General features: G+C 57.5%; 1 protein-coding gene across 1 annotated transcript; it reads right to left on the reverse strand.

The window, feature by feature from the left end:
* Positions 1 to 316: 316 nt before the first annotated feature.
* EN1 (engrailed homeobox 1) lies at positions 317 to 4,171 on the reverse strand. Its single transcript, XM_030487517.1, has 2 exons — positions 3,502 to 4,171; positions 317 to 926 (listed from the first exon to the last, which is right to left on the reverse strand). Exons 1-2 carry the CDS (start codon positions 4,169 to 4,171, stop codon positions 610 to 612), a joined length of 987 nt encoding a protein of 328 aa, XP_030343377.1. The 3' UTR covers positions 317 to 609.
* Between the last annotated feature and the right edge of the window lie 5,290 nt (positions 4,172 to 9,461).

Here is a 9,461-nt window from a genome sequence, read left to right on the forward strand (position 1 = left end):
TTTTTTATATTTTTGTGTGTGTATATACATATACAAACGTCCATACACTAAAACAAAGAATTACAGCCACTCGGGATCCTGAACACAGTCTACACTTTATTTCAGACTACAGATTTCTGAACATAATAAAATCTTTGGCTTGTAGCGGCGGGTTCAGTCTCGCAGTCTGTGGATCAGAATTTTTTTCCTCAGGAAAAAAAATAAAAGACAGAAATTCACACACACACAAAAGAAATAAGATCAAACGAAAGAAAAGTCGGACAATTACTGTAAAACAAGAGCGACGAACATCGAGAGAAAAAAATAAAAATAAAAAAAGGAAAGCAAACAAAACGAACAAACGAACAAAAGAGGGGGGAAGAGAAAGAGAGAAGGGGAGAGAGAAACTGTCCAGCAAATAGAGATCGCTACACATATTTCTTACCTGAAATTAAATATATACAAGGTCATATGCTGTTTGGCTATATAGAGATAATTTTTTTTTTTAAGTGTTCATAATTTTTTCGTAATCGGAGTCCTTATACTATGGATAGACAATAGATCTGCTTTTAAATAGCACCTGTCCGCCTCCCAGCCGGCGGGCCGGCACCGCGGCGCAGGGCTGGGAGGTCATTCGCTCTCCTCTTTGTCCTGCACGGTAGTGGTGGAGTGGTTGTAGAGTCCCTGGGCCATGAGGTGCAGCGCCAGCCCGTTCTTGATGCCCGTCGCTTTCTTGATCTTGGCTCGTTTGTTCTGGAACCAGATCTTGATCTGTGACTCGTTGAGGCTGAGCTCCTGGGCCAGGCTCTGCCGCCGCTGCTCCGTGATGTACCGGTTCGCCTGGAACTCCGCCTTCAGTCGCTGCAGCTGCTCGGCCGTGAACGCCGTCCGCGGCCGCTTGTCCTCCTTCTCCGTCTTCTTCTTCTTAAGCTTCCTGGTGCGGGGGCCTGCGGGCAGGGTACACACATGCCGCTGGGCAGGGCCGCGCCGCCGACCGACCACCAGACCGACCGACCACCGCCCCCGCCCCGCCGGCCGCCGGAAAAATGGCCGACGGCGAATTTGTGCCGGTCCCGTTTATCCCGTCCTCCCACACCCCCAGTCCTGGCACCGCCGCTCCGGTAGAGTGGGGGGAAGGATGGGGAAGGAGAGGGCAGGCCGGGGCCGAGCGCCCCGCGCCAACCGCGCACCCTCGCCGAGCCGGCCCCGCCGGGAGCTGCGGTGCCCCGATCGCCCCCCCCCCCGACACACGTCGGGGAGCCGCTCCGCCCGCCCCGCCAGGACGAGCCGTGCCCCCCCGTACGGCCCGAGGCTGGAGCCTACCGGCCGGGCAGCGGCTCCACCGGGCAGCGCTGGGGGCAAGGGCCCGCAAGCCGGCACCGCGGAGCCGCCGGAATCAGAAGCCTGCCCGGGGGCTGCGCCAGTCTCTTTTGCGGGGGCAACAGCCCCCACCGCATGGGCGGCCCAGCCCCGGGGGAGCCTTCTCCGCCAACACCCCCGAGCCCCGCCGATGCCCGAGTCGTCCGGGCTCTCCAGCGGCGGATCCCTGCCCGGGAGCCCCGGCTCCGCCTGCAACTCCCTCCACGAACCCCAGTCTAAAGCAGTGCCACTCCCGCCGCTCCAACCCCAGGCCGGGATGGGGCCAGGCGAAGTGTCACAGAGCTCGCCGGAAAGCAGCCCGGCCCCGGGGCACATCCTGAGGGCAGCGCCCGGCCGAAGAGGGGGTACCCCCGGTCCTCTGCACGCCAACCCGGCCAGGCCCGAGGGGGAGCGGAAAGGGGAAGGAGCCCTAGAGAGACTGATCTACAAAAATCCCCCGACAGCTGCCTGGCTCGGCGGGCGGTCCCGGGTCCTCAGCCCCCCGCCAGCAGCAGCCGCAACCGGCAAGGCCTCCTGGCCGCCGAGTAGGCCGAAAGCTTCTCTGCTCCTCTCCCGGCGCAGCCCTTCCCCAGGAGGGGGGTTCCCCGCGTCTCGGCGGCGTCTGCCAGCAGGGAGAGGGACGGGGCCCAGCGGGATGCTCCCGAGCTTGGCCGGCGGAGGGGCAGAGGGTGCAGGAAGTGAGTCGTTGTGCCCCAGTACCTGGCATCGGGGTGCCGGCGCCTCCGACCGCTGCAGCCCGCTCGTCTCCGAAGCCGGGAGAAGCGGCCGGGACCAGCGGGCAGCTCTGACCACAACAAGGAGGGCGACCGAGCAGAGCCGAGCCGCACCAGCCTCCCCTCGCCCTTCTCCTCTCGGGGCTGGGGCAAGGAGAGAGCTTCGGGGAGGATATGGAGGAATAATCCTATGCCCGAAGAAAGGGGAGGAAGGGAAACGAAGGCGCACGGCGGCCCTGGGAATCTGTAGCAAAACACCCGTGGCCGGGCCGGCCGGGAGCGAGGACCACGCTGTCTGACAGCTCTATCACTCCATCAATCACACGAGTCAATCAAAGTGGCTTTTCTGAGTTTCAAGTCGCTGGACGTGCCAATAACGGGGATGGAGATGGCTCGGCCGATAGCGCCTCATTGACCGCCGCCGGGGAGCCGCAAAGCCGGGCCGGGGCCGGCCATCGCCGCCTTCTCCGCGTCCCGGAACGACCTCGGGCAGCCGGCCTCATGTCCCCGGGCGGGCACAGGGGAGCCGAACCCGGCCCCGGCTGGCGGATCCCTGGCTGCTGGCCTGGGGAGTCAGGGGGGAGCCCTCTCTCCTCGCCCTCCGCTTTTTTCAAAAATAAAAAAAAATTACAATTCAAAATGGAAACTAACGGTAATGAAATAAGGGGCTGCCGGGGGCACCTGAGGGAGTTTAAAGAGCGTTGAAGGGACGACAGAACGGGGCCGAGGCCGGAGAGCCGGGGAGGCGGCTCCCACCAGGGCAGCCCCAGGCAGAGGCACGTCCCCTCCCCGAGAGCTGGGCCCCAAACCACGGCCGGGAGCACCGGCTGCCGCGGCAAAGCGCGGCCTAAGGGCCTGCCTGGCTCTGCCTGGCTGCAGAGGCCCTGGTAAACAGCCCCTCTGCCACTTTCCTAAGAAAATCCCACTACATCTTTTTTTTCTCCTTCTGAGAAAACACCCCTCAGCATGCACCTCCAGCAAGCCGCTCAGGACTCCCGCCCGCCGCCACCCCTGAAAGGCCACCAGCACCCAGGAGAAAAATAAAAGGGGACTAAAAGCCTCCAGACACGGAAGCAGCCGAATCCGCGGCAGTTTTTCGCAGCGCTCCCGCCCCACTGCGGAACAACCCGGGCTGTGGGGTTGAAGGGGTCGCTCCCCGCTGGGTCTCCGCATGCAAACGCGGCCGAATCGGAGTCCCGGCGTCACATTCAAATTTGGGAGATTCGGAGGAGGAAGGAGGAATGGTTGGGGGGAGCACGGGGGACGCGTTTCTTCTCTCCCCGGGTGACCCAGGACCCCCTCCCCTCCCCGCGCCGCCCCACGCGAGGTCCTCAGCAGGCCGGGAGCCAAAGCAAAGGGGGAAGAGGAGAAGGGGAGGGGGGGTCTTGTCACGATTTTAACAGCTCCCAGATGCGCCGCGGTTCCTTACCCGAGGACGGTCTGTCTGAATACCTAGTGCAGTAGACCCAGGCCGGCCACACCAGCGGCTGTTGCGAGTCAGGCTTTATAACAGGTCCTCCATTATTAGAGCCCATGAGGAGGATGGCGGGGCTGCCGTGCTCCCCGTACTTCGCCGGGTGAGTCTCGCCCCCGTCAGCGGGGGGCTTGACCGTCCCCGACGCCGCCGCCGCCGCTGTCGCCGCGGCGGGGCTGGCTTTGGCGGCGGCGGGCGGCGGCGGCGGCGCGGGGCCGTCGGGACGGCAGTTCGAGTCCGGGCAGAGGAGGGAGGGCGGGTTGGGCGGCCGGGCCAGCAGCGGGTTGACGTTTTCTCTACCTGAGCTCTGCCCCCGGTCTCCGTCCCGCTCCCGGCTGCCTCCTCCGCCGCCGGCCGGCGCGGGCGGCTCCTTCTTGCAGCCGAAGTCCGGCCTCAGGATGTTGTCGATGAAGAAGTTGGTGGTGCGGTGGGGCGGCGGCGGCGGCGGCGGTGGGGGTGGCGGCGGGTGGCGGCGGCGGGGCAGGGGCAGGGGGCAGGGCGCGGCGGGGGAGGCGGGCGCGGGGCTCGGGGACACGGGCACGCTCTCGCCATCGCTGCCGCTGCCGCTGCTCGCCGGGCCAGGCGCCGCGTCTCGGTGGCCGTGCCCCTCCGGCGGCTCTTCCATGCTTAGCCCCCGCCACGGAGCTCGCTGCCTCCTTTCCCCCCCACCCACCCGCTTTACGCCCACCCCACTTTGCCGGTGGGTGGCGGGGTGGAAAAGGGGGAGGAAAAATCTAAGAAAAAAAAAAAAAAAAAAAAAAAAAAAGAGGGGGAGAAAAAAAAGAAAGAAAAAAAAAAATCCACTTGTTGGGCTGGAGCTGAGATTTTTTTTTTCTCCCCCTCGCACAGATGGATCCAAAACCGGGGAGACACTCGAGGGCTTCTCTCCCCCTTCTCCCGATCAGCTTATATTTCCATCCCAAGAAAAAAAAAAAAGGAAAAAAAAAAAAGACACCCTCACTAACCCCAAAAAGGTGCGCGGTGCCCCCAAAAGAACCCGCCCCACCAAAAGCCGTCAAAATCTGCCCATCTCCCCGCCGCCGCGGCTGCTCCGCGCTCCCCGCTGTCACGCTCCGCTCTGCCCACGCCGCGACTGCCGGGGCCCGTCCCTGCCGGCCCGGTGCTGCCCGCCGACCGGGCCGGGATATTAGGAATTATTTTTTTATATATTTTTTCCCTTTTTTTTTTTTTTTGGTGGTTTGTGGGGTTTTTTGCCTTGGGAAAAAAAAAAATTGATAAAAAAAAAAAAAGCCCAAATCTCTGACAGCTCCGGTCCGTTCAACAAACTCTCCCTAAAAAATCCCTCAGCCACACTTTTTTCACTCGCACCGGAAGCACGTGAGGCGGCCCCGCACGTGGGGGCGGCCAATGGCGCGCCGCCGCCGCCGCTGACACCCCGCGCCGCCGCCAATGGGCGCCCGCCGGGCCGCCGCCATAAATACCGCATGGGGACGGACCGGACGCGACGGGGCGGGGGCGCCGGCATCGCGCCCCGCCGACACGCGTGTACAGGCACCCCCCCAACCCCTGCCCAGCCCCGTAAACAACTTCTTCCAGCCGCGCCGTGTCCTGCGCTGGGGTTGGTTCATCGGCTGCTTCCCTATTGCTCCCCCTAATAATAACGCCCCTGAAATCTGTGGGTCCTCTTTTTCCTCTTTCACGTTTCTTTTTCTACTCCCCCGCGGCCGGGTTTGGCAGCGAGGGGAGGTGGCGAGCGCGGTGGGGGTTGCGCGGTATCAAAACTTCTTTTTGAGGAATAAAAATTATTATTAATAGCAGTACTAGTAGTAATAATAATAATAATAAATAAAGGCAGGAGCCGCTGCCGGGATGAGCTGGGCTTACAGCTGCTGCCGCTCGACTTGTTTGTTCCTTTATTGGGGTTTTTGGTTGTCTTATTTTTTTCTTTTCTTCGGAATATGAAGCAAATCAACTGCCAGCTCACAGTTCAATTCGTATCATGTTTCCTCATCTGCTTTTTGATGTTTGTTTGGGTTCGGTCTGCTGTTTTCTTTTTCTTTTCATGTTTTCTTGTTCTTTCTTTGTTTTGTTTTTTGTTGTCGGGTTTTTTTTCCTGGAAGTTTTTGGGGGTGGTTTTTTTGTATTTGTTTTGGGTTTTTTTGCCCGGCAGAGAGTGAGCACTTCGGCTCGCGTTGGAGCCAGAAGGGAAATTTAAAGGATTTTAAAAGCTGGAAGCAAAAAGCCACTCTTTCGGGACTGATGAAGCTTTTATAAAAAATAATTTACAGAAAAGAGAATTAAAAAGTACAAATGCCCTGGCCCCAGTTTGGATTTTCCTGGACTGCCAAGGCCGAGCTAGGCGCCATAGGGACGGCGGCTCTTCCGCCGCCGGCTCCTCCAAACCGGGTGCTCCCTGCGCGGAGGGCCGGCTGCCCCGGAGAGGGAAAGTGTCGGTGTCCCCAGGAACGGACACGAGGGAGTGGGGCTCCCACGACATCTCACGTTTTACACGACAGGGGGTCCCGACGGGCCGGGGGCCCGGAGCCGCAGTCGCTTCCCGGCCGACCGCAGACACCTGCTCCGGGCCGGAGACGCTCCGCGGCCCGCGGCCGCTTCCCGGGTCTAGGGGAAGAGCAATTCCAGGCTTTTTCTCTTCCTGACGTAACAGAAAATCCCCATCTTCCCCCCCTCGTCAAAACGGCGGCCGGGCCGTGGTGGGGCCGAGGAGGCCGCGGGGTCCCGCGCTCTGCTCCGCGCTGCTCCGCGTCTTTCCGCGGGCCGGGCCGCGTCACGTGCCACCGCCTATGTATCCTATATGTGCACGGGTGCGTGCTCAACCCCCTCATATCAGCATGTGTCTGCGTCCCGGCTGTCCCCGGCGGGCTTAGCCGCAGTGCCGGAAGCGGCCGGTCCCCTCCTCGCCCCGCCGGCCCATCCCGGCCCTTCCTTCCTCGGGAGCCGCTCGGGAAGCGGCCCGGCCCGGGGCTCCGCTTTCGGGAGGTGAGCGGCACCGGGAGCTGGAGGGGCCCGGCAGCAGCTCCCCCGGTTACCGGGTGGCGTGTGTGTGCTCACACCCCCAGGCACGATCAGTTATTTTCCGCACCGGGAAAACGTTACCGAATTGTTATTTCCAGCCACACAATAATCCCCTAAAATAATAGCTGGCGAAACACAATCAGCCCCGGAATCAAGAGCTTCATCCGCAATTAAATGAATGTTAACTCCACCCCACCACCACCACCACACCCCCCCCCCCCCCGCATTCACCGTATCATATCATTTACTCGCACCGAAATTGGGTTTATTTATATTTAAGTTAGCAAAATTGAAATCTTTATCCCAAAAGCGAGCGTGGGTACTTAATTAAATTCTAATTAGGACACTATCAATATCCCATTTAGCCACGTAGCCTTTGTGAGCCGCGGTCCCTTTCAGAGCTGTAAATGGGGGCTCGCTGCCTTATCTCTCCTGCAAGAGACGCCTTGAGAAGGGCTGCAAAAGATAATTTATAGGTTTTAATTACTCTTCATTCCGCCTGATCAGCTTGGCGTTCATCACAGGACGGCGAATAAAACCTGGTCAAAAGCACTGTCACTATTCCCTGGCAAGACGCTTAATCAAAGTAAGCAGGGCCATATTACACGCTGCGAGCTTCTTCACGTAATTTCCCAGCTGCTGATAAAGCTAGTTGAATAATGCTGCAGTCCTTCGGAGACACCATTTACAGAAATGACTTTATTGACGGCTTAACGTCGGTAATTCATTTTACCTTTCATGTATTGGGAGCCCGGATTTGTTACAGTAATAGGATGATAAATGTCCTGGCGGCCCTATAGCTTTTATTATTGAATACAATACACACACCCATCCTTAAATGTTCCAAAATTGGGTAACAAAAGGGAGAGAGAGAGGAATCGAAGCCTTTAACTATTTGATTTGCCTTCCCGAGAGCGCGGGTAGGGGTAGGGGGGGAAGAGGGGGTGTGCGAAGTGTGTGTATGTGCGAGTGTGTGTAGGGGGGGGATTATTTCATCTGGAGTCCTCCCTTCTTCTAGAAACTGATCTGGATTTTAAAGGCTTCTCTATAAATCGAGTAGATTTGTGTACGGAGGGGGTGGGGGATCGCCTCGATGAATAAGGAGGGGTTAAAGGAAAAGACGATATACATTTCCAGGATGGATAATTTTTCTACCGCGACCTTTCCTATCTAAATAGATAAATATTACTCTCCGGCTTGCAGATTGTTGCAATAATCGGGGTAATATGTCAACACCGTGTCTTAAAGACGGAGGCTTAAAAAAAAAAATAATCCCTTCTTGGGAAAAAGTTCCCTCCGTGACTTGTGGGCGCCGCCGGGTTTCGGGGTGCCCGTCGGAGGGGCCCGGCCCCGCGGAGCCCCACGCCCTCTGCCGTCGTGAGCGTTAGGGTACGGAGCACTCCCCCGAACGGGGGCCGGGGCCGGTCTGCGGGGTTGCTGCCGCTCGGAAGTGCCCTGGTGCGGTCTGAGCCTCTTGCAGGACGATGTCCCCACCGGCTCCCAGTGGTGGGGCTTGGGTCAGCCGCCCCGGCGTAGAGAGAGAAGATGAAATTCGCAGGGGGAAAGCAGCTGAGGGGCGGCGGGGCCGGGGGGCCGGGCTGGGACCCCCGGTGCCCGCCGCCAGGCTCCAGGGACGGAGTCCACGTTGCTCCCGCAGCTGCGGCGTCCGCAGCCTCTTCGGAATCTGGCCGGAATGATTTCTCCGATTTCGTTGCATTTACTTTCTTTTCTTCTTGTTCTTCTTCTCTTTTTATTCTGTTTGAGAGAGGCCAGCAAAGGAAGGAGATTTTAAAATTGAAATTAAAAATAAAATTAAAATAGAATTAAAATTCCTTCGCACCTTTTTTTTTTTTTTTTTTTTTCTCCTTGGCGTCCTTATAGGAAAGAGGAAGTATAGAAACGTGGTTAATATACGCTGTGGTAATCCTATTTCTAGGTCTAGATCAGATCTCATTGGGGCCTTTGCTGAAGGACATAAATGAGTTGTTCTAATACAATAGATTTCATCCTTCCTACAGGGACTGGCTGACCAGAGGTTTTGTTAAAAGTGAATACGAATAGATTTCTGCTACAAGTGCAGCATTATTATTATGAGCTGTAAGGTCAGACTATACATTCCGGGTCCCCAAAGCCTATAGACCCTGGGAAAGGCACGGGATATACCACGTCATTGTACCTGACAGTCTCTTCAATAGACTAATTCAATTATCGCTTGGGGATTCAGTCTTCATTGAAAGCAATAATAGCAGTGTAATTCGTTGGTAAATAGGTATTGGAAGCAGCCCCGCTCGAAACTTTTTTTCGGGGCACAGGCTTATATCTCCGGGGTACCCAAATCTCGCCCGTACACGTGCAAGGAAGGAGGAAGAGGTAGTTTTTAGGGACGAGGAGGGCCGGTCTGCGAGGAGACGCGGCGCGGCCGCAGCCCCGCAGTCCGACCCGGGCGGGCAGGGCCGCTGCCCAGCTCCCCCGGGAAGTTCCCGGGACGCCGAGGACGTGGTGCCCTGGCGTTCTGGTGTACGGTTATGAATCAATTACCATCCGGGACCACCCCCCCCCCAACAATGCAGACCGGCTCTCAAGTCACAGGGAACTGTAGGAAAGGTTTACTTTTATTTACTTCATTGTCTGTCTCAGCTTCCCAAGGGGGATGGAGACGAAAATATCCAGCAGAAGTTTCTGGGGAGATGAGGGAAAGCTGTCTTTCCTATTCTCAGCGGTATTATTGCTTTGTTTCATTGCTTACAAGGGGGAAAAAAATAAAAAAAAAAAAAAAAGAGAGAGAGAAGGAAAAGGAAGGAAGAAAGAAAAAATAAATATAAAAAGGAAAAGGAAAGGAAAAGGGGAAAGAAAAATGAAAAGAAAAGGGAAAGGGTAAGAACAAAAAGAAAGAAGAGAAGGAAAAGGAAAAGAAAAAT

Source organism: Strigops habroptila, chromosome 5 (assembly GCF_004027225.2).
Source record: "Strigops habroptila isolate Jane chromosome 5, bStrHab1.2.pri, whole genome shotgun sequence".
NCBI lineage: Eukaryota > Metazoa > Chordata > Aves > Psittaciformes > Psittacidae > Strigops > Strigops habroptila.